At 46.0% G+C, this 25,101-nt stretch overlaps 1 protein-coding gene across 1 annotated transcript in view; it reads right to left on the minus strand.

Annotated features, from left to right (window-relative positions):
- Positions 1 to 992: 992 nt before the first annotated feature.
- Positions 993 to 25,101, minus strand: part of ZFC3H1 (zinc finger C3H1-type containing) — a 715,283-nt gene continuing 691,174 nt past the window's right edge. Inside the window, exons 34-35 of the mRNA XM_069228345.1 lie at positions 2,073 to 2,135; positions 993 to 1,944 (exon numbers count right to left, since the gene is read on the minus strand). Of these exons, the coding sequence (XP_069084446.1) occupies positions 1,807 to 1,944; positions 2,073 to 2,135 (201 nt within the window). The 3' untranslated portion in view covers positions 993 to 1,806. The remainder of the gene's footprint in view (positions 1,945 to 2,072; positions 2,136 to 25,101) is intronic.

Genomic DNA, 25,101 nt, shown 5'->3' on the forward strand with positions numbered 1-25,101 from the left:
GTTTCAGCTCTGAAGTGGTATGACACCGTCTCAGTTCCGAACTGGAAGCCTCCATCTTTCGAATCGAGGGTCAGATCATGGCCAACAAGCAGTGGTAGACCCAAGGCCTTCTGTGATATTTTTGGTTTGTTTCTGATGGGAAGGGGCTGGTGTACTTACATACTGCGCCACAGGGAATATCTGGCCGTCCTCATCTGAATCTCGGTCGGAGTCAGAGTCTCCAATGGAGTCTGCAGTCGGTTTCTGTTCCTCAACAAAGACGTCAGGCGTTTGTTCCGTGGACTTCGACATTGCACATTTATATATATTTCTTCATGGTGAGTAGACGTGGAGTTAGGAATAGTCTATACTATCTTTATTTTCCTATACGCGCTCATCCGTTGATATTCTGTCCTAGTTACTCTTGTGCCACGGGATACTTGGGGTGGGAAGGGTGTATACATTGAGTAGTACAACCAATCACACTAATATAAAGAACAGCAAAAAGAATAGTGTGCTTTAACACCATGCATACAGTACTTTTTCCCTACAAGTATTTGCATCAAAAGTGCAGAGATTTCCTTGTTTCTTCATGGCTAAGGGCCATACCCACTAAAGATACTCCAGGCTGCAGGTCTGCCTTCTTCCTACCTTTAATTTCAAGCCTCCACAAAGCACGAGCCTCTAACAGAATTATTTTTTCCATTTATTACACTCCCCCACAAATGTTTGTGTTACAATGAATGAGGTAAGACTTGAGTGATGGATGTGATCATCGTAAAATTTAGGGCATTTGCATGGCTCAACAAAAAGTTGGCATAGACCCATGCTAATCTATTTGTGGCTGTTTTAGAGTTGATCACACAAGGTTGTGCATTTCAAATGGAAAATAAAACAATGCTGGGCAGCTAATGAATCTGTTGGCAATGACGCAAATCTTTCCTGGAGTTCATAACACACAAGTCTATTAATTCAACAAGAGCACACAAATAAAGAGACCACACTTTGTTTTTAAAAAAAGTTAAATTATATTGAAAATATTTGTATAAACAACTGTAATACTATAGTGTTGTATTTTAATACAAAGCAGTTCAAATATTTACTACTATTCCAACTGTTAAACTTTTTATTATAAATTAAATTTCTTTACAAAAAAAATTGCACATAATATTGACCACTCTTGGGTTCTAATGCACTGGCGTTTGCAATTTCCCGAGTTTAACAGTCTTTGCAGCGAGACCAGAATGCAGAAAGGGCAGTGAGTAACTCTCAGGAAGTCTTCAAGTGCAACAGCAGACATCCGTTCCTGACAGTTGCATTTTCATGAAGACCAGCTGATGTTTCACAAATCCTGTAATAAAGATCCTCAAAAAGTTTTAAAAAAACATTAAAAGATAAAGTAGTCCCCTTGTGGACTTTTTGCATAACTAAACAGCCTGAGCATGTAAACCCCCTGCAAATTCTCCCTAGCATCAGCGAGTGTCAAGTGAAGTGTGAGCAGCACAACATAAGGGACACGCAAATTAAGAGGAAATCAAGCACACAACAAAGATAAACCAATAAAATGTCAGGCATTTTGAAGAACTATACTTACGTACGTGATGTTACGAGAATCTTGCTGGGCCCAGAAGCTGGGCCACGGTGGCAATTCATTTATCCATTTACAGGATCATATTAACTGTTTCCAGGCTGAAGGACAGGCGAGTGTAGAAACTGGATATGGTCAGTTATGCTGGTCTTACACAGACTAGCAAGTGCTCAGCCTAATTGTGAATCATTCAATATGATTTGTTAATAATCAAACTCGGGACTGAATGCACCAATTGTTCAGTGATTCCTGCTTTCTGTGCTGGAAATGTTTAAATTTAAGAGCTCATCTAGGCTGACTCCAACCTCTTGGCACTTGGAAACTATTTTTCTCAGGTTATCAGTTTTACCTCCTTCTGAAGCTTCAAATAAGAGTTGCTGCAAGAGACGGGGAATCAGACAAATACGAATTAGCACAGATTTCTAATCACCACAATAATGGGCAAGGCAAATTGATAAATCACATTTACAAAACCTCAAATTTAATTAAAATATGAAAACATTACATCTTTCCATAGTGCTGCACACAGAGGTAACTTCTGGAGGGCCTTCTGGTATAAACGATGAACCTGAAAAACAAAGAAACAGGCAAGTCCCTAAGGGTTTAGATTGGTAGATCTAAAGCAAAGTTAAGCAACAACCAATGATTATTTGCCACAGAAATTACAACATGTTTTAAATAAGCAGCCAGCAGTGAAATAAGTACATTAGTAATGCTTGTTAAAGAGCCAAAGTTTTGCCAGTGAACTATCAGAGATCATGTCAAAATCTTGCATGATACATGGATTGGCGAGCACAATGATAGCGAAGGTGGAGTGTATCTGATAATTTGTAACATATCTATAAATTTCGGCAAGAACCAGAACTCTCTACTTCCACAAACTATGAGTTATTGGTGTTGTTTTCTAAAGAAGTAACGAGACATATGCATACCGTTTCAAATTTAATTAAGTTAATCCATAAACTGGACCTTATTATTACTTGCCTTTTGTCAGTGGAGCAGTAATTCTGGGTGAAACTGCTCAACACCAAGCCCAGAATTGTTAGGTCTGCAAATTAAGGCCTGATAAATCCGGTCCCGGAGACACTGCACCCCCCTCCCCCGCAGGTCCCAAACCAGCACTCCTGCTGACAGTCCACTCAGAACAAGCAGAAAAGATTAGTTTTTTTATATTTGGGATCAGAAACAATGCTCAGGTAATGGATCCCACATTCCAGAATTTACTTGACGGAATTTGGTGCAGGGATATTAATTGGCCAGAGCGGAGTCCAGCCATACCCCTGGCAGCAGCAGATGGAAAATGTTACTTACCCAGTAAGGATTTGTTCATGGCATGTAGTGCTGTAGAGTCACATACTCTGCATACTCCTGCCATCTAGTGTTGGGATCGGAGTGTCTGAAGTTTTTCTTCGGAGAAGAATTCGAGTCACAGGATCAAGTGACTCCTTCTCAGTGAGACTGCGCATGGTCATCGACTCTTGTTAGACTGTCTTTCCCGTAGGTGGGTGAGAAAAGGAATGCAGAGAAAGTATAGAGAAAGGTGTCCATGCAAGTGTAATTATGTATGTACGACTGTATACAAGTATAAAACTAACTGAAACGTCCCCAGGCATCCTGGGGGAGGGAGGGCGCATTTGAATCTACAGCTCTACATGCCACAAACAGATGCTTGCTTGGTAAGCAACATTTTCCATTCAATGGCATGTGTAGCTGTAAAAATACATGATCTGCACAAACTGTAAAGCAGTCCTTCCCTGAAAGCGGTGGCTAGCCTGTGAGAGTTGCAGTTGCCTCGAAAAGTGTTATTAGTACTGCTTGGACTACACTGGCTTGCTGGCCTGCAACTACATCCACACAATATTTTGTAAATATATGTGGCGTAGGCCATGTAGCTGCCTTACAAACATCACCTATGGGTATGTTTCCAAGGAAAGCCATAGTGGCTTCATTCTTCCTAGTAGAGTGCACTCCTGGAGTAACAGGAAGTTGTCTTTTTGCTTTGGCATAATAAGATTGTATCCATTTTACTATCCTTCTAGCTATGTTATTTAGGTCGAGAGAACAAGCAGTTTAACCTGTTGTAAGTATTGTGGGCTTTTAACCATGCCCATGTCACGCCCATCACTTTCACTCGTTTGTGGGCTTGTCTTTTCAAAAATCACTTGATGTAATTGGTAAATGCTTAACGTTTGTCATACCTTGAGGCTGTTTTTGTTACGCCTTTCATACTGCCCCTGTTACATGGATTACTGCATGACTGCCGATATACTTCAGCATGGGCGAACTCTTTCTTTGGTCTCGTCCCTTCGTGTTGCATAGCAGCCATGGCGCTCACAGCGCAAACAGGCACAACACCATGGACTCGATCAGCAGTATTGGAGTGCTGGTCACATTCTTCACAGTTACCTTATCAGTCATTTCTTGTGGCTCTCCCCTTAAAACACTTGAAAGTGGTGAATGCTTTATGTAAAACAGAAATCCTTAACCTCTTAAGTGCGGGCGTCGGCCACTGGCCGACGCCCACACACCCTCCCTGGTGCGGGTCACGACCAGTGGCCGACACCAGGAAGGGCATTAATAAATCCTCAGGTGCGTCGCACCCGAGGATTTTTTTAAATTTTTTTCCCCCCTCCGGGAGACACGGAAGCTACCGTGTCTCCCCCCGCTCTCCCCCGCTCTCCCCCCGCCCCCCACCCGCCCCTTTGTGACGTCAGCGCGCCGCGAAGGCGCACTGACGTTGCAAAGGTGTTTTCCCCATGAAAGCAGGAAGCAGCCTTGCGGCCGCTTCCTGCTTTCATGGGGAAAACTGCCTTTTACACGTTCGGGAAGGCCTCGTAAGAAAGGGGAGAGTCTCCCCTTTCTTACGAGGCCTTCCTGAAAGTGTTTCCTGGCCCCCGGTCGCAGCTATGCTGTGCAGGTTTCCAAAAAAAAAATGAAATGACAGGGGGTCGCCCGTGGGCAGGGTGATTTTTTTTTTTAGATGTTGTAGGGTTTCCCTGGGGGCCATTTTGGCCCCCAAGGAAAGCATACAACAACTAAAAAAATATATATGTATATATCTATATATATATATATATCTATGTAGATAGATATATCTAGGTACATGGATATATCTATAGATATATCTATGTAGATATATATATATATATATATATATATATATATATATATATATAGGTAGATCTGTATCAAAGAGATTTATAAAGCGCGCTACTCACCTGTGAGGGTCTCAAGGCGCTGGGGGGGGGGGGGGGGACGGGGGGGAGGGAAAGGGGCTAGGAGGTTCACTGTTCAAAAAGCCAGGTTTTGAGGCCCTTCCTGAAAAGAAGTAGGTTTTGGGTCTTGCGAATGTGGGTTGTGAGTGCGTTCCATGTTTTGGGTGCAATGTAGGAGAAGGATCTGCCCCCGGTGGTGGTGTGTTTGATGCGGGGGTCAGAGGCGAGAGAGAGGTCAGCTGAATGGACGTTTCGTGTGGGGGTGTGGAAGGTGACTCTCGTTGAGGTAGGCAGGGCCTGTGTTGTGGAGTGATTTGTGTGTGAGGATGAGGATCTTGAAGGTGATCCTTTTGTCAATGGGGAGCCAGTGGAGGGATTTGAGGTGTGGAGAGATGTGTTCGTGTCGGTGGAGGTCGAGGATGAGTCGTGCTGCTGAGTTCTGGATGCGTGTAGTTTGCACTTGAGTTTTAGAGTGGTGCCGGCGTAGAGGGCGTTTCTGTAATCAAGCCTGCTGCTGATGAGTGCGTGAGTGACAGTTTTTCTGGTCTCTGTGGGGATCCATTTGAATGTTTTTCAGTATACGGAGTTTGTTGAAGCATGAGGAGGTAAGAGCGTTGATTTGTTGGGTCATAGAGAGGGAGGAGTCTAGGATGATGCTGAGGTTGCGTGTGTAGTTGGCGGGGGTGGGTGCAGGGCCTAGCGTGGTGGGCCACCATGGGGGGTCCCAGGTTTTTTTGGTGAGGGCCAAAGAGGATTATTTCGGTTTTGCTTGAGTTGAGTTTCAGGTGGTTGGCTGACATATATACATCACTTTTGTCAATATGTGTGTGGTTTCCCTGGGGGGAAAAGGGTCCGACTTGTCTAGTGGCAGTTTGAGTGCCATAAAGAAGCGCAGAAGGTTTATATGCCTACTGCAAAGAGCACATCTGTATTTTATGTAAATAGCTGAGTACATTAGTAAAGTCTATGGAGAGATGAAGGGCACTTTTGCTGGGTGGTAATGAGGGAATCCGAGGAGGAGGGAGTGGGAGCACCAATAATGATTGTTGGACTGGGCGCAGGAGGTGCTAAAGACTGTGACGAATGGTATGTGACAAGGTGTTTTTTGAGTGTCTTGAAAGTACGTGCTGATTGAGGGAAGAAGCGCAGGTAAGGTGGCCTCTACTGTTGCACGTATCTCACACACACCATCGATTTTGTGACTGTCTACGTAGGCTAGTGTTTTAGAGCAACAGTTTAGCCAATAGCAGAGATGGCATCTTGATGGATGACTGCTGCCTGCACTCGGTTTATAGAGGACCGCTCTGACATAGGATCAGAGACTGAGACATCAGATACTGAGACAGCATCTGAGGGATAGGACAATGGCGCAGACTCTGGGAGTGATTTTTCAGTCAGAGGAGTCCCATTCGAAAACTCCTCTTCCAGTACATTATGAGGGAGGTGATGAGGACAGTCCTGCTGTCCCTTCGCAAGCTGTTCGTGCAACTGGGTAATAGTGGGTTAGGCCAACCCAGAGAGCAGGTGAATGCGGCTGCAAGCAGAGAGAGAGTGCTCTCTTGGGAGCTCACCAATTTAGTTCAGCCCCAAATTCCACCACCCAAATCATATTGTGGAGACATCAAAATTGTCTATGGCAAAACAAACTGGTTTTGTAAGGCAGGCACCTGTGTTTTTGGTCCTGGATTCGGCGGCCATATAGAGAAACACACTAAACCCAAACATTTCTGGAAACTAGACATTCTGGGGAAGCCACAGAGGTGTGACTTGTGTGGATTCCCCAAAGTTTTCTTACCCAGAATACCCTGCAAAGCTGGAATGTTGAAAAAAAACTATTTTTCTCGCATTTCTGTCACACAAACTACAGGAATATGCTGGGATCCACAACATTCCTACCACCCAGTGACTCCTCACCTGTCCTGATAAAAACACTACCCCACTTGAGTGCCTACACCTAGTGCCTGTGTCAGGAATGGATCACCCCAGGGTCAACAGCTGCCTCACGTAAGGACCAACATTGACCGTTGTGTGATCTATTCCTGTCGCAGGCACCAGGCCTAACCACACAAGTGAGGTATCATATTTATCGGGAGACTTGGGGGAACGCTGGGTGGAAGGAAATTTGTGGCTCCCCTCAGATTCCAGAACTTTCTGTCACCGAAATGTGTGGAAAACGTGGTATTTTAGCCACATTTTGAGGTTTGCAAAGGATTCTGGGTAACAGAACCTGGTCCGAGCCCCACAAGTCACCTCATCTTGGATTCCCCTGGGTTTCTAGTTTTCAAAAATGTGCTGGTTTGCTAGGTTTCCCCAGGTGCCGGCTGAGCTAGAGGTCAAAATCCACAGGTAGGCACTGTTTTCTATGAAAAAATGTGATGTGTCCACGTTCTGTTTTGGGGCATTTCCTGTCGCGGGCGCTAGGCCTACCCACACAAGTGAGGTATCATTTTTATCGGGAGACTTAGGGGAACGCCGGGTGGAAGGAAATTTGTGGCTCCTCTCAGATTCCAGAACTTTCTGTCACCGAAATGTGAGGAAAACTTGTTTTTTTAGCCACTTTTTGAGGTTTGCAAAGGATTCTGGGTAACAGAACCTGGTCCGAGCCCCGCGAGTCACCCCTCCTTGGATTGCCCTAGGTCTCTAGTTTTCAGAAATGCACAGGTTTGGTAGGTTTCCCTAGGTGCCGGCTGAGCTAGAGGCCAAAATCTACAGGTAGGCACTTCTCAAAAAACACCTCTGTTTTCTTCCAAAAATGTTGATGTGTCCACGTTGCGCTTTGGGGCGTTTCCTGTCGTGGGCGCTAGGCCTACCCACACAAGTGAGGTATCATTTTTATCGGGAGACTTGGGGGAACGCCAGGTGGAAGGAAATTTGTGGCTCCTCTCAGATTCCAGAACTTTCTGTCACCGAAATGTGAGGAAAACTTGTTTTTTTAGCCACTTTTTGAGGTTTGCAAAGGATTCTGGGTAACAGAACCTGGTCCGAGCCCCGCAAGTCACCCCTCCTTGGATTCCCCTAGGTCTCTAGTTTTCAGAAATGCACAGGTTTGGTAGGTTTCCCTATGTGCCGGCTGAGCTAGAGGCCAAAATCTACAGGTAGGCATTTTGGAAAAAAAAGCTGTGTTTTCTATAAAAAAAATAGGATGTGTCCATGTTGTGTTTTGGGGCATTTCCTGTCGCGGGCACTAGGCCTACCCACACAAGTGAGGTATCATTTTTATCGGGAGACTTGGGGGAACACAGAATAGCAAAACAAGTGTTATTGCCCCTTATCTTTCTCTACATTTTTTCCTTCCAAATATAAGAGTGTGTGTAAAAAAGACGTCTATTTGAGAAATGCCCTGCAATTCACATGCTAGTATGGGCACCTCGGAATTCAGCGATGTGCAAATAACCACTGCTCCTCAAAACCTTATCTTGATCCCATTTTGGAAATGCAAAGGTTTTCTTGATACCTCATTTTCACTCTTCATATTTCAGCAAATGAATTGCTGTATACCCAGTATAGAATGAAAACCAATTGCAGGGTGCAGCTCATTTATTGGCTCTGGGTACCTAGGGTTCTTGATGAACCTACAAGCCCTTTATATCCCCGCAACCAGAAGAGTCCAGCAGACAAAACGGTATATTGCTTTCAGAAATCTGACATCGCAGGAAAAAGTTACAGAGTAAAACATAAAGAAAAATGGCTGTTTTCAGCTCAATTTCAATATTTTTTTATTTCAGCTGTTATTTTCTGTAGGAAAACCTTGTAGGATCTACACAAATGACCCCTTGCTGAATTCAGAATTTTGTCTAGTTTTCAGAAATGTTCAGCATTCCGGGATCCAGCATTGGTTTCACACCCATTCCGGTCACTAACTGGAAGGAGGCTAAAAGCAACAAATATAGTAGAAATGGGGTATGTCCCAGTAAAATGCCAAATTTGTGTTGAAAAATTTGGTTTTCTGATTCAAGTCTGCCCGTTCCTGAAAGGTGGGAAGATAGTGATTTCAGCACCAGAAACCCTTTGTTGATGGCATTTTCAGGGAAAAAACCACAAGCCTTCTTCGGCAGCCCTTTTTTCCCATTTTTTTGGAAAAAACTAAATTTTCACTGTATTTTGGCTATTTTCTTGGTCTCCTCCAGGGGAAACCACCAACTCTGGGTACCATTAGAATCCCTAGGATGTTGAAAAAAAAAGGACGCAAATTTGGCGTGGTTAGCTTATGTGGACAAAAAGTTATGAAGCCCTAACTACCCCAAATAGCCAAAAAAGGGCTCAGCACTGGGGGGGGGGGGAAAGGCCCAGCAGCTAAGGGGTTAAAGTGAAAGCGGCTCTCCTGACAGTGGGAGAGCTGATACTATAATATTTATTTCACTCTGGAAAACTTGACCCATAATGCTTTGCAGGTCATTACTTTTATAAAACATTTTTGCTCATAACTGCTTGTGGCGGTCCTAGGATAATGGGACTACAACCAAAATATTCATGACAATATGCTCTGTCTACATCGTCTTTGGGTCCCCACACTATGTTAGTGGGGACCCCAAAATAATAACCCCTCCCACTATTCAGCGGTTAAGCTCTCTCATGGCTGAAACATTTGCTTTACAGCTGGGAGCTGCCTTTGTTTTAAGGGCCTTATTTGTAATATCATTGTTATAGGCCTGCCACCTGTGAATATATGTAATGCACTATGCCCGCCAGGGGCTAAATGGAAAATGTCACTTACCCAGTGTACATCATTAGTCGCTGCAGATTCACATGCTGTGCATAGTCCGCCGTCTGGTGTTGGGTCGGAGTGTTACAAGTTGTTTTTCTTCGAAGAAGTCTTTTCGAGTCACGAGACCGAGGGACTCCTCCTACTTTGGTTCCATTGCGCATGGGCGTCGACTCCATGTTAGATTGTTTTCCCCGCAGAGGGTGAGGTTGGAGTTGTGTATGTTAGTAATAGTGCCCATGCAATGGAATGACTAAGTATGTACAAAATGAATGTTAAAGTAATATATTTACAAATGTACAAATGTTGAAGATTACTTCCAAACGGCTACAGGCTCCCGGGGAGGCGGGTGGGCGCATGTGAATCTGCAGCGACTAATGCCACGAACAGATGTACACTGGGTAAGTGACATTTTCCGTTCGGTGGCATGTGTAGCTGCAGATACACATGCTGTGCACAGACTAGTAAGCAGTTATCTCCCCAAAAGCGGTGGTTCAGCCTGTAGGAGTGGAAGTAGTTTGAAATAAAGTTCTTAGTACAGCTTGACCTACTGTGGCTTGTTGTGCAGATAACACGTCTACACAGTAGTGCTTAGTAAATGTGTGAGGCATAGACCATGTTGCTGCCTTACATATTTCGTTCATTGGAATATTTCCTAGAAAGGCCATGGTAGCACCTTTCTTTCTGGTTGAGTGTGCCTTTGGTGTAATAGGCAGCTGTCTCTTTGCTTTAAGATAGCAGGTTTGGATGCACCTAACTATCCATCTAGCTATACCTTGTTTTGATATTGGATTTCCTGTATGAGGTTTTTGAAATGCAATAAATAGTTGTTTTGTTTTCCTAATTAGTTTTGTTCTGTCAATGTAGTACATTAGTACTCTTTTGATGTCTAATGTATGTAGTGCTCTTTCAGCTATTGAGTCTGGCTGTGGAAAGAACACTGGCAATTCTACTGTTTGATTTAAGTGGAACGGTGAGATGATCTTTGGAAAGAATTTTGGGTTGGTTCTTAGAACTACCTTATTTTTGTGTATTTGAATAAATGGTTCTTGTATAGTAAATGCCTGAATTTCACTCACTCTTCTTAGAGATGTAATGGCAATGAGAAATGCAACTTTCCACGTTAAGTATTGCATTTCACAAGAATGCATGGGTTCGAAAGGTGGACCCATGAGCCTTGTCAAGACAATGTTGAGGTTCCATGAAGGAACAGGTGGTGTCCTTGGTGGTATTATTCTCTTTAGGCCCTCCATAAACGCTTTAATGACCGGTATTCTAAATAGGGAAGTTGAATGAGTAATCTGCAGGTAAGCAGATATTGCTGCGAGATGTATTTTTATGGAATTAAAAGCTAGATTTGCTTTTTGTAGATGTAGTAAATATGCTACTACATCTTTTGGAGATGCATGCAATGGTTGGACTTGATTATTATGGCAGTAACAAACAAATCTTTTCCATTTACTTGCATAGCAGTGTCTAGTGGATGGCCTTCTAGCATGTTTTATGACCTCCACACATTCTTGTGTGAGGTTCAAGTGTCCAAATTCTAGGATTTCAGGAGCCAAATTGCTAGATTCAGCGATGCAGGGTTTGGATGCCTGATCTGTTGTTTGTGTTGTGTTAACAGATCTGGCCTGTTGGGTAGTTTGACATGAGGTACTACTGACAGTTCTAGTAGTGTGGTATACCAAGGTTGTCTTGCCCATGTTGGTGCTATCAGTATGAGTTTGAGTTTGTTTTGACTCAATCTGTTTACCAGATATGGAAGGAGAGGGAGAGGGGGAAAAGCGTACGCAAATATCCCTGACCAATTCATCCATAGAGCATTGCCTTGGGATTGCCGGTGTGGGTACCTGGATGCGAAGTTGTGGCATTTTGCGTTTTCTTTTGTTGCAAATAGATCTATTTGAGGTGTTCCCCAAATTTGGAAGTAATTGTTCAGGATTTGGGGGTGAATTTCCCATTCGTGGACCTGTTGGTGATCCCGAGAGAGATTGTCTGCTAGCTGGTTCTGGATCCCTGGAATAAATTGTGCTACTAGTCGAATGTGGTTGTGAATTGCCCAATGCCATCTTTTTTGTGTTAGGAGACACAACTGTGTCGAGTGTGTCCCCCCCGTTTGTTTAAATAATACATTGTCGTCATGTTGTCTGTTTTGACAAGAATGTATTTGTGGGATATCATGGGTTGGAATGCTTTCAATGCTAGAAATACTGCTAACAGTTCTAGGTGATTTATATGTAACTTTCTTTGATGTACGTCCCATTGTCCTTGGATGCTGTGTTGATTGAGGTGTGCTCCCCACCCTGTCATGGAAGCATCTGTTGTTAGCACGTATTGTGGCACTGGGTCTTGGAAAGGCCGCCCTTTGTTTAAATTTGTACTGTTCCACCATAGAAGCGAGATGTATGTTTGGCGGTCTATCAACACCAGATCTAGAAGTTGACCCTGTGCATGTGACCATTGTGATGCTAGGCACTGTTGTAAGGGCCGCATGTGCAATCTTGCGTTTGGGACAATGGCTATGCATGAGGACATCATGCCTAGGAGTTTTAATACCATTTTTGCATGTATCTTTTGATTTGGCTACATGGCTTGTATCACCTTGTGAAATTTTTTAACCCTTTGTGGACTTGGAGTGGCTATCCCTTTTGTTGTGTTGATTGTCGCTCCTAAGTATTGCTGTGTTTGACACGGCACAAGGTGTGACTTTGCATAGTTGATGGAGAAACCCAGCTTGTAAAGGGTTTGTATAACATAATCTGTGTGGTGTGAACACTTTGTTAGCGAGTTGGTTTTGATTAACCAATCGTCTAGGTACGGGAACACGTGTATTTGCTGCCTTCTGATGTGTGCAGCTACTACTGCTAGACACTTTGTAAAGACTCTTGGCGCTGTTGTTATTCCGAATGGCAACACTTTGAATTGGTAGTGTATTCCTTTGAATACGAACCTTAGGTATTTCCTGTGCGAGGGATGTATCGGTATATGGAAATACGCATCCTTTAGATCTAATGTTGTCATGTAGTCTTGCTGTTTCAGCAGTGGGATTACGTCTTGTAATGTCACCATGTGAAAGTGGTCTGATTTCATGTAGGTGTTTAGTGTTCTGAGATCTAATATTGAGTTTTGTCTTTTTTGGGTATTAGAAAGTACAGTGAGTAAACTCCTGTGTTCTTTTGTGGACCTGGTACTAATTCTATTGCGTCTTTTTGCAGTAATGCCTGAACTTCTAGTCCTAGAAGGTCTAAATGCTGTTTTGACATATTGTGTGTTTTCGGTGGGACGTTTGGAGGGAGTTGGAGAAATTCTATGCAATAACCATGTTGGATAATTGCTAAGACCCAAGTGTCTGTTGTTATTTCCTCCCAAGATTTGTAGAACTGGCTTAGTCTTCCCCCCACTGGTGTTGTGTGAAGGGGTTGAGTGACCTGTGAGTCACTGCTTGTTTTGAGGGGTTTTCGGACCTTGAAATTTTCCCCGGTTTCTTGGGAATTGGCCCCCTCTGTATTGGCCTGGAAAGCCTCCCCTTTGGTATTGTCCCTGGTAGGTAGGCGGTGTTGTTTGTGAGGTGCTGGCTTGTGTGGCTTGACCTCGAAACCCTCCTCTGAAAGTGGCTTTACGAAATGTGCCAAATGTGCCTCTGCCCTGCGGGGAATAGAGTGCGCCCATGGCTTTAGCTGTATCAGTGTCTTTCTTAAATTTTTTAATTTCAGTGTCCACTTCTGGGCCAAACAATTGTTGTTCATTGAACGGCATATTAAGCACTGCCTGCTGTATCTCGGGTTTGAAGCCGGATGTGCGCAGCCATGCGTGCCTCCTTATTGTTACAGCAGTATTTATTGTTCTTGCAGCTGTATCTGCTGCATCCATAGAACAACGGATTTGGTTGTTGGAAATGTTCTGTCCTCCTTCAACCACTTGTTTTGCCCGTTTTTGGAATTCTTTTGGGAGGTGTTCGATGAGATGCTGCATCTCGTCCCAATGGGCTCTGTCATATCGCGCAAGGAGTGCCTGCGAGTTGGCGATGCGCCACTGATTTGCAGCTTGTACTGCAACTCTTTTCCCGGCTGCATCAAACTTTCGGCTCTCCTTCTCTGGAGGTGGTGCGTCGCCTGATGTGTGCGAGTTGGCTCTTTTACGAGCTGCTCCTACGACAACTGAATCTGGTGTCAGTTGTGATGTAATAAAAGCAGGGTCTGTGGGTGGTGCCTTGTATTTCTTCTCCACCCTTGGGGTTATTGCTCTGGTTTTAACTGGCTCCTTAAAGATTTGTTTAGCGTGCCTTAGCATTCCAGGGAGCATAGGAAGGCTTTGATAATTGCTATGGGTGGAGGACAGGGTGTTAAAAAATAAGTCATCTTCGATAGGCTCTGAATGTAGCGATACGTTATGAAACTCTGCTGCCGTAGCCACTACCTGAGCATACGCTGTACTGTCCTCAGGTGGTGAGGGCTTAGTGGGGTACGACTCAGGGCTATTGTCCGATACTGGGGCGTCATAGAGATCCCATGCGTCCTGGTCATCTTGGCTCATGGTGGTATGAGCCGGTGATATAGGAGGTGCCGGTGGTGGAGAGGGTGGTGGAGTTACCTTCTTCACCAATTTTGCTTGTGGTGTTGTTTCTTGTTGTTGGAAATCTAGTTTCCTTTTTCTTCTGATTGGGGGAAGGGTGCTGATCTTCCCTGTACCACTTTGTATAAAGATCCGCTTTTGCGTGTGATCTACAGTCGTTTGTAATTCCTCCTCAAACCTGTGTTTTTGAAGTTGGGAGGACAGTGATTGTTCCTCTGAGTAGGAACTGGCTTTCGGTTCGGTTGCTGGGCGTTTTGGCACCGAAACCGTGCCTTTTGTTATTTTCGGCTCCGACGAGATTTTCCTCTTTTTCGGCGTCGCACCCTCTCGGTGTCGACCATCTTCGGTGCCGCTATCTTTGTGCCGAGCAGCTTCGGTGCCGCTGTCTCTGTGTCGAGCAGCTTCGGTGCCGCTGTCTCTGTGTCGACCCTTTTCCGCGGCACCTTCTCGGTCCCGAGATTGCTGCGTGCCTGTGTCTCGACCTGAGTCGGACGATCTCGGCACCGCCTCGCCCTTCTTCGGTGCCGATGGACGGTCACCTACTTTATGGGTTGAGCCATGGCCTGTCGGCAGTGGCGTCCCCTGGGCTTTGTCTGTTTTCCCCTGTGATGTTTGTTTCGACGTCTTACTCACGGTTTCTTTGACGTCGAATTCTTCCGAATCTGATTCATGGATGGAGAATGCTTCTTCTTCTCCCTCATCCTCGAACCTTTGTTGTCCTGTCGGCGTGGACGCCATCTGTAACCTTCTGGCTCTTCGGTCTCGGAGCGTTTTTCTCGACCGAAACGCTCGACAGGCTTCACACGTCTCTTCTTTGTGCTCGGGTGACAGGCACAAGTTACAGACCAAATGTTGGTCTGTATAGGGATATTTACTGTGGCATTTAGGACAGAATCGGAACGGGGTCCGTTCCATCAGTCTGGATGTTGCACGCGGTTGGGCCGACCAGGCCCCGACGGGGGATCGAAATTACCCCGAAGGGCTACCGGAGCTCTTCTGGATTCGGTGTCGACTCTAATCTAACCTGATACCGAACGAAACAATACCAACAAATTTTCCGTTGATTCTGACTAACTTTCCGACCCGAAACACGGAGCGAAAAGGAACACGTCCGAACCCGATGGCGGAAAAAAAACAATCTAACATGGAGTCGACGCCCATGCGCAATGGAACCAAAGTAGGAGGAGTCCCTCGGTCTCGTGACTCGAAAAGACTTCTTCGAAGAAAAACAACTTGTAACACTCCGACCCAACACCAGACAGCGGACTATGCACAGCATGTGTATCTGCAGCTACACATGCCACCGAACATATGGTTACACTCCATTATTTATTGCCATTTTCTTTTTGTGTGGTTATGCCCTGTAGGGGCTAACTATATAATTACATGACCATGTTTCTTATGAATGCCATTTTCACTGTGGCACCCATTAGGGCTGGGGTCTTCAAACCAGGGGGGCAGTCCGCCCCTACGGGGAGCCTCAAGGGATAAGGGGGGAGGGGGGAACTTAGAGAATATATGTTGTATTGTCCTTATTTGTAATAGCATTGCAACAGTCCTGCTAGCGTTAAAAATGTATAATGCACATGCCCTCTAGGGGCTAAATATATGGTTACTTTGCATTACTTTCGCCCATTTTCTTTTTCATATGGTTATGCTCTCTAAGGGCTGACAGTATGGTTACATGACAAGGTTTCTTCCAAATGTGGTGTCCTCTAGAGGCTATTCTGAGCATTGCAGTCAACATTCTTTTATATTCACATCACAAAATCGGCCCCGTAATGCTTTGCGGGGCACCACTTTTACAAAACATTTTTTGCTCCTATCTCAGCCTGTGGTCCTAAGACAATGGGACCAACTTCAAAACACTCTGTATATCATCTCTGGATCCTGATACTAGGTTAGTGGGGACCCCAAAATAATAACTCCTCTCACTATTCAGTGTCTTTTAAGCTTTCTCCTTGCTTCAACTTTTGGTTTACAGCTGGGAGAAGTTGCGTTTTAAAGGCCTTGTTTGTAACATCATTCCAGTAGGCCTGCTAGCCCTAAAAATGCCATCTAGGGGCTAAGTATATGGTTAAACTGCATTACTCGCTCCTGTTGTGAACACTCTTGGTATGTTTGGGTGACTCTTCTGGTTTATTTATCTGCTGTGTGGATCTTGTGTCTTTTTTGGGGGGAATTGTGTTAGCCAGCCAGCATCTCCGATGGTAGGGTGGTGAAAGTAGTATTCTATTGGAATTAGCATGGCAGAATTAAATTAAGATGCTAAATGGCAACATTTTCATTTTTTGCTGCAGATGGAGGAAATGGGTAAAAGAAAGTGCTTTAGTTTTGTGTATGGCCACTGAAATTATATGGCAGGAAACGATGAATGACCAATTTATGTGGAGAAAAGTGAGGTTTCATATTTACAATGCCAATAGCTTTAACTCAAGCAAATGCGAGAATTACTGCATTGGATTATCTTTGTGAGGTAATACTAAAGCTACAAAGAGCTGTTTAGTTTTCCTAAAATCTTTAGTTCTGTCAATGTGAAACATCAATGCAATGCAATGTTTAACATATGAAGTGTGGAAGGCTCTTTCTGCAACTGAGGCTGGAGAAAGAAGACTGGTAGTTCAATGGCTTGGTTCATATGGTAAACCACTTTAGGAAGGAACTTTGGGTTTGTGCAAAGGGCCACCTTGTGTCTCTATAAGGTTCCAGAATATCTTTGATGACTAGGATTCTGAACAATGAAGAACGTTGTCTGTTCTGCAGATATGCAGCTATACTTGCAAGATGTAGGCAAATGGAAGTGTAAGATAAATTTGCTGTCTAAGTGGAACAAGTAAAAAATGTCTTGGGCAGTAGCTTTAATGAGATTAATATGTTTGGGTTGGCAGTAGCATACAAAACATTTCCATTTTGCAGCACAACATGCTCTGGATCAGCTTACCTGAGAATGTCCATACATTTTGCAGGCCATCATAAGTAGCCAAAATCTATAACTTCAGGAGCCATATCACAAGGTTGAGTGACTTGAGTTCAAGGTGTCTGATCTTTCCTTGATTTTGAGTGAGAAGGTCCGGCCTGTTGGGGGACTTCTTGAGGTTCGGAAATGTGGTGAACCATGGCAGACTCACCCCAGTGGGAACTAGAAGGATCATGGTGAGATACGTCTGCCTGATCCTCCGAAGCAGAAACGGAATGAGAGGCAGAGGTGGAAAGAGCATAAGCAATATCCCTGATCAGTTCATCCACAGAGCGTTACCCCTTGAATCGAAAGTGTGGGTAACCTGGAGACGAAGATTGGGCATTTTGTGTTTACTCCTGCCGCGAAAAGGTCTATCTGATGAGTTCTCCACTTAAGCAAATATTTTTGAAGGACTTGCAGATGGGGTCCCCAATTCATGGAGCTGAGCAGTTCTAAAAAGTCGCTGGCCGTTCATGGGAGATACTCTGTGTAGGAAGTTGGCTCTGTATGTGCTATTTCAAAGTAAGGAATAGCATGCACAGAGTCCAAGGGTTCCCCTTAGAGGTAAAATAGTGGTAAAAATAGATAATACTAATGCTCTATTTTGTGGTAGTGTGGTCGAGCAGTAGGCTTATCCAAGGAGTAGTGTTAAGCATTTGTTGTACATACACATAGACAATAAATGAGGTACACACACTCAGAGACAAATCCAGCCAATAGGTTTTTGTATAGAAAAATATCTTTTCTTAGTTTATTTTAAGAACCACAGGTTCAAATTCTACATGTAATAGCTCATTCGAAAGGTATTGCAGGTAAGTACTTTAGGAACTGCAAATCATCAAAATTGCATGTATACTTTTCAAGTTATTCACAAATAGCTGTTTTAAAAGTGGACACTTAGTGCAATTTTCACAGTTCCTAGGGGAGGTAAGTATTTGTTAGTTTTACCAGGTAAGTAAGACACTTACAGGGTTCAGTTCTTGGTCCAAGGTAGCCCACCGTTGGGGGTTCAGAGCAACCCCAAAGTCACCACACCAGCAGCTCAGGGCCGGTCAGGTGCAGAGTTCAAAGTGGTGCCCAAAACACATAGGCTAGAATGGAGAGAAGGGGGTGCCCCGGTTCCGGTCTGCTTGCAGGTAAGTACCCGCGTCTTCGGAGGGCAGACCAGGGGGGTTTTGTAGGGCACCGGGGGGGACACAAGTCCACACAGAAATTTCACCCTCAGCAGCGCGGGGGCGGCCGGGTGCAGTGTAGAAACAAGCGTCGGGTTTGTAATGGAAGTCAATGGGAGATCTAGGGATCTCTTCAGCGCTGCAGGCAGGCAAGGGGGGGGTTCCTCGGAGAAACCTCCACTTGGGCAAGGGAGAGGGACTCCTGGGGGTCACTCCTCCAGTGAAAGTCCGGTCCTTCAGGTCCTGGGGGCTGCGGGTGCAGGGTCTCTCCCAGGTGTCGGGACTTAGGATTCAAAGAGTCGCGGTCAGGGGAAGCCTCGGGATTCCCTCTGCAGGCGGCGCTGTGGGGGCTCAGGGGGGACAGGTTTTTGTACTCACAGTCTTAGAGTAGTCCTGGGGTCCCTCCTGAGGTGTTGGATCGCCACCAGCCGAGTCGGGGTCGCCGGGTGCAGTGTTGCAAGTCTCACGCCTTTTGCGGGGAGCTTGCAGGGTTCTTTAAAGCTGCTGGAAACAAAGTTGCAGCCTTTCTTGGAGCAGGTCCGCTGTCCTCGGGAGTTTCTTGTCTTTTCGAAGCAGGGGCAGTCCTCAGAGGATGTCGAGGTCGCTGGTCCCTTTGGAAGGCGTCGCTGGAGCAGGATCTTTGGAAGGCAGGAGACAGGCCGGTGAGTTTCTGGAGCCAAGGCAGTTGTCGTCTTCTGGTCTTCCTCTGCAGGGGTTTTTCAGCTAGGCAGTCCTTCTTCTTGTAGTTGCAGGAATCTAATTTTCTAGGGTTCAGGGTAGCCCTTAAATACTAAATTTAAGGGCGTGTTTAGGTCTGGGGGGTTAGTAGCCAATGGCTACTAGCCCTGAGGGTGGGTACCCCCTCTTTGTGCCTCCTCCCAAGGGGAGGGGGTCACAATCCTAACCCTATTGGGGGAATCCTCCATCTGCAAGATGGAGGATTTCTAAAAGTCAGAGTCACCTCAGCTCAGGACACCTTAGGGGCTGTCCTGACTGGCCAGTGACTCCTCCTTGTTGCTTTCTTTGTTCCCTCCAGCCTTGCCGCCAAAAGTGGGGGCCGTGGCCGGAGGGGGCGGGCAACTCCACTAAGCTGGAGTGCCCTGCTGGGCTGTGACAAAGGGGTGAGCCTTTGAGGCTCACCGCCAGGTGTCACAGCTCCTGCCTGGGGGAGGTGTTAGCATCTCCACCCAGTGCAGGCTTTGTTACTGGCCTCAGAGTGACAAAGGCACTCTCCCCATGGGGCCAGCAACATGTCTCTGGTGTGGCAGGCTGCTGGAACTAGTCAGCCTACACAGACAGTCGGTTAAGTTTCAGGGGGCACCTCTAAGGTGCCCTCTGTGGTGTATTTTACAATAAAATGTACACTGGCATCAGTGTGCATTTATTGTGCTGAGAAGTTTGATACCAAACTTCCCAGTTTTCAGTGTAGCCATTATGGTGCTGTGGAGTTCGTGTTTGACAGACTCCCAGACCATATACTCTTATGGCTACCCTGCACTTACAATGTCTAAGGTTTTGTTTAGACACTGTAGGGGTACCATGCTCATGCACTGGTACCCTCACCTATGGTATAGTGCACCCTGCCTTAGGGCTGTAAGGCCTGCTAGAGGGGTGTCTTACCTATACTGCATAGGCAGTGAGAGGCTGGCATGGCACCCTGAGGGGAGTGCCATGTCGACTTACTCGTTTGGTCCTCACTAGCACACACAAGCTGGCAAGCAGTGTGTCTGTGCTGAGTGAGAGGTCTCCAGGGTGGCATAAGACATGCTGCAGCCCTTAGAGACCTTCCTTGGCATCAGGGCCCTTGGTACTAGAAGTACCAGTTACAAGGGACTTATCTGGATGCCAGGGTCTGCCAATTGTGGATACAAAAGTACAGGTTAGGGAAAGAACACTGGTGCTGGGGCCTGGTTAGCAGGCCTCAGCACACTTTCAATTGTAAACATAGCATCAGCAAAGGCAAAAAGTCAGGGGGCAACCATGCCAAGGAGGCATTTCCTTACACAACCCCCCCCCAAACGAAAGAGGATGAGACTAACCTTTCCCAAGAGAGTCTTCATTTTCTAAGTGGAAGAACCTGGAAAGGCCATCTGCATTGGCATGGGCAGTCCCAGGTCTGTGTTCCACTATAAAGTCCATTCCCTGTAGGGAGATGGACCACCTCAACAGTTTAGGATTTTCACCTTTCATTTGCATCAGCCATTTGAGAGGTCTGTGGTCAGTTTGAACTAGGAAGTGAGTCCCAAAGAGGTATGGTCTCAGCTTCTTCAGGGACCAAACCACAGCAAAGGCCTCCCTCTCAATGGCACTCCAACGCTGCTCCCTGGGGAGTAACCTCCTGCTAATGAAAGCAACAGGCTGGTCAAGGCCATCATCATTTGTTTGGGACAGAACTGCCCCTATCCCATGTTCAGAGGCATCAGTCTGCACAATGAACTGCTTAGAATAATCTGGAGCTTTGAGAACTGGTGCTGAGCACATTGCTTGTTTCAGGGTGTCAAAGGCCTGTTGGCAGTCCACAGTCCAGTTCACTTTTTTGGGCATTTTCTTGGAGGTGAGCTCAGTGAGGGCTGTCACAATGGATCCATATCCCTTCACAAACCTCCTGTAGTACCCAGTCAAGCCAAGGAATGCCCTGACTTGAGTCTGGGTTTTTGGAGCTACCCAGTCCAGAATGGTCTGGATCTTGGGTTGGAGTGGCTGAACTTGGCCTCCACCTACAAGGTGTCCCAAGTAAACCACAGTTCCCTGCCCTATCTGGCATTTGGATGCCTTGATAGAGAGGCCTGCAGATTGCAGAGCCTTCAAAACCTTCTTCAGGTGGACCAGGTGATCCTGCCAGGTGGAGCTAAAGACAGCAATATCATCAAGATAAGCTGTGCTAAAGGACTCCAAGCCAGCAAGGACTTGATTCACCAACCTTTGGAAGGTGGCAGGGGCATTCTTTAAACCAAAGGGCATAACAGTAAACTGATAATGCCCATCAGGTGTGGAGAATGCTGTCTTTTCTTTTGCTCCAGGTGCCATTTTTATTTGCCAGTACCCTGCTGTTAAGTCAAAGGTACTTAGAAATTTGGCAGCACCTAATTTATCAATGAGCTCATCAGCTCTTGGAATTGGATGAGCATCTGTCTTGGTGACAGAATTGAGCCCTCTGTAGTCCACACAAAACCTCATCTCTTTCTTTCCATCTGTGGTGTGAGGTTTGGGGACTAAGACCACTGGGCTAGCCCAGGGGCTGTCAGAGCGCTCAATGACTCCCAATTCCAGCATCTTGTGGACTTCCACCTTGATGCTTTCCTTAACATGGTCAGACTGTCTGAAGATTTTGTTCTTGACAGGCATGCTGTCTCCTGTGTCCACATCATGGGTACATAGGTGTGTCTGACCAGGGGTTAGGGAGAAAAGCTCAGGAAACTGTTGTAGGACTCTCCTACAATCAGCCTGCTGTTGGCCAGAGAGGGTGTCTGAGTAGATCACTCCATCTACTGTGCCATCTTTTGGGTCTGATGACAGAAGATCAGGGAGAGGTTCACTCTCTGCCTCCTGATCCTCATCTGTTACCATTAACAGATTCACATCAGCCCTGTCATGGAAGAGCTTAAGGCGGTTCACATGGATCACCCTCTTGGGGCTCCTGCTTGTGCCTAGGTCCACCAGGTAGGTGACCTGACTCTTCCTCTCTAGCACTGGGTAAGGGCCACTCCATTTGTCCTGGAGTGCCCTGGGAGCCACAGGCTCCAGAACCCAGACTTTCTGCCCTGGTTGGAACTCAACCAGTGCAGCCTTTTGGTCATACCAAAACTTCTGGAGTTGTTGGCTGGCCTCAAGGTTTTTGGTTGCCTTTTCCATGTACTCTGCCATTCTAGAGCGAAGGCCAAGTACATAGTCCACTATGTCCTGTTTAGGCTCATGGAGAGGTCTCTCCCAGCCTTCTTTAACAAGGGCAAGTGGTCCCCTTACAGGATGACCAAACAGAAGTTCAAAGGGTGAGAACCCTACTCCCTTCTGTGGTACCTCCCTGTAAGCGAAAAGCAGACATGGCAGGAGGACATCCCATCTCCTTTTGAGTTTTTCTGGGAGCCCCATGATCATGCCCTTTAATGTCTTGTTGAATCTCTCAACTAAGCCATTAGTTTGTGGATGGTAAGGTGTAGTGAATTTATAAGTCACTCCACACTCATTCCACATGTGCTTTAGGTATGCTGACATGAAGTTGGTACCTCTGTCAGACACCACCTCCTTAGGGAAACCCACTCTGGTAAAGATACCAATGAGGGCCTTGGCTACTGCAGGGGCAGTAGTCGACCTAAGGGGAATAGCTTCAGGATACCTGGTAGCATGATCCACTACTACCAGGATATACATATTTCCTGAGGCTGTGGGAGGTTCCAGTGGACCAACTATGTCCACACCCACTCTTTCAAAGGGCACCCCCACCACAGGAAGTGGAATGAGGGGGGCCTTTGGATGCCCACCTGTCTTACCACTGGCTTGACAGGTGGGGCAGGAGAGGCAAAACTCCTTAACCATGTTGGACATATTGGGCCAGTAGAAGTGGTTGACTAACCTCTCCCACGTCTTGGTTTGTCCCAAATGTCCAGCAAGGGGAATGTCATGGGCCAATGTTAGGATGAACTCTCTGAACAGCTGAGGCACTACCACTCTCCTAGTGGCACCAGGTTTGGGGTCTCTGGCCTCAGTGTACAGGAGCCCATCTTCCCAATAGACCCTATGTGTTCCATTTTTCTTGCCTTTGGACTCTTCAGCAGCTTGCTGCCTAAGGCCTTCAAGAGAGGGACAGGTTTCTTGTCCCTTACACAGCTCCTCCCTTGAGGGTCCCCCTGGGCCTAAGAGCTCAACCTGATAAGGTTCAAGCTCCAAAGGCTCAGTTCCCTCAGAGGGCAGAACTTCTTCCTGAGAAGAGAGGTTCCCTTTCTTTTGCTGTGTTGCAGTTGGTTTCCCAACTGACTTTCCTGTTCTCTTGGTAGGCTGGGCCATTTTTCCAGACTCCAGCTCTACTTTTTCACCCTGTGCCTTGCATTGTGCTCTTGTTTTCACACACACCAGTTCAGGGATACCCAGCATTGCTGCATGGGTTTTTAGCTCTACCTCAGCCCATGCTGAGGACTCCAGGTCATTTCCAAGCAGACAGTCCACTGGGATATTTGAGGAGACCACCACCTGTTTCAGGCCATTGACCCCTCCCCATTCTAAAGTAACCATTGCCATGGGATGTACTTTTCTCTGATTGTCAGCGTTGGTGACTGTGTAAGTTTTTCCAGTCAGGTATTGGCCAGGGGAAACCAGTTTCTCTGTCACCATGGTGACACTGGCACCTGTATCCCTCAGGCCCTCTATTCTAGTCCCATTAATTAAGAGTTGCTGTCTGTATTTTTGCATGTTAGGCGGCCAGACAGCTAGTGTGGCTAAATCCACCCCACCCTCAGAAACTAGAGTAGCTTCAGTGTGGACCCTGATTTGCTCTGGGCACACTGTTGATCCCACTTGGAGACTAGCCATACCAGTGTTACCTGGATGGGAGTTTGGAGTGGAACCTTTCTTGGGACAGGCCTTGTCTCCAGTTTGGTGTCCATGCTGTTTACAGCTATGACACCAGGCCTTTTTGGGATCAAAGTTTTTACCCTTGTACCCATTGTTTTGTGAAGAGGCTCTGGGCCCACCCTCCTGTGCAGGTTTTTGGGGGCCTGTAGAAGACTCTTTACTATTTTTAGTTTTGGTTGTCTCATCACCCTTCTGCTGGGGAGTCTTTGTGACCCCTTTCTTTTGGTCACCCCCTGTTGAAGTCTTGGACACCCTTGTCTTGACCCAATGGTCCGCCTTCTTTCCCAATTCTTGGGGAGAAATTGGTCCTAGGTCTACCAGATGCTGATGCAGTTTATCATTGAAACAATTACTTAACAGGTGTTCTTTCACAAATAAATTGTACAGCCCATCATAATTACTTACACCACTGCCTTGAATCCAACCATCTAGTGTTTTCACTGAGTAGTCAACAAAGTCAACCCAGGTCTGGCTCGAGGATTTCTGAGCCCCCCTGAACCTAATCCTGTACTCCTCAGTGGAGAATCCAAAGCCCTCAATCAGGGTACCCTTCATGAGGTCATAAGATTCTGCATCTTGTCCAGAGAGTGTGAGGAGTCTATCCCTACACTTTCCTGTGAACATTTCCCAAAGGAGAGCACCCCAGTGAGATCTGTTCACTTTTCTGGTTACACAAGCCCTCTCAAAAGCTGTGAACCATTTGGTGATGTCATCACCATCTTCATATTTAGTTACAATCCCTTTGGGGATTTTCAACATGTCAGGAGAATCTCTGACCCTATTTATGTTGCTGCCACCATTGATGGGTCCTAGGCCCATCTCTTGTCTTTCCCTCTCTATGGCTAGGATCTGTCTTTCCAAAGCCAATCTTTTGGCCATCCTGGCTAACTGGATGTCCTCTTCACTGGAGTTATCCTCAGTGATCTCAGAGTTGTTGGTCCCTCCTGTGAGGGAACCAGTATCTCTGACTATTATTTGTGGAGTCAGGGCTTGAGAAGCCCTGCTCTCCCTAAGTAGGACTGGAGGGGGGGAATTTCCCTCCAAGTCACTATCTTCATCCTCTGAGTTGCCATCCTCAGAGGGGTTGGCCTTTTCAAACTCTGCCAAAAGCTCCTGGAGCTGTACTTTGGTAGGTTTGGGGCCCATTGCTATTTTCTTTAGTTTACAGAGTGACCTTAGCTCTCTCATCTGTAGATGGAGGTAAGGTGTGGTGTCGAGTTCCACCACATTCACATCTGTGCTAGACATTATGCTTCTAAAAGTTGGAATACTTTTTAAGAATCTAAAACTGGTTCTAGAATCTAATTCAAACTTTTACAAACTTTTAAACTCTAAAAGAAATGCTA

The sequence above is a fragment of the Pleurodeles waltl genome, chromosome 4_1, assembly GCF_031143425.1.
Source record: "Pleurodeles waltl isolate 20211129_DDA chromosome 4_1, aPleWal1.hap1.20221129, whole genome shotgun sequence".
Taxonomy (NCBI): Eukaryota; Metazoa; Chordata; class Amphibia; order Caudata; family Salamandridae; genus Pleurodeles; species Pleurodeles waltl.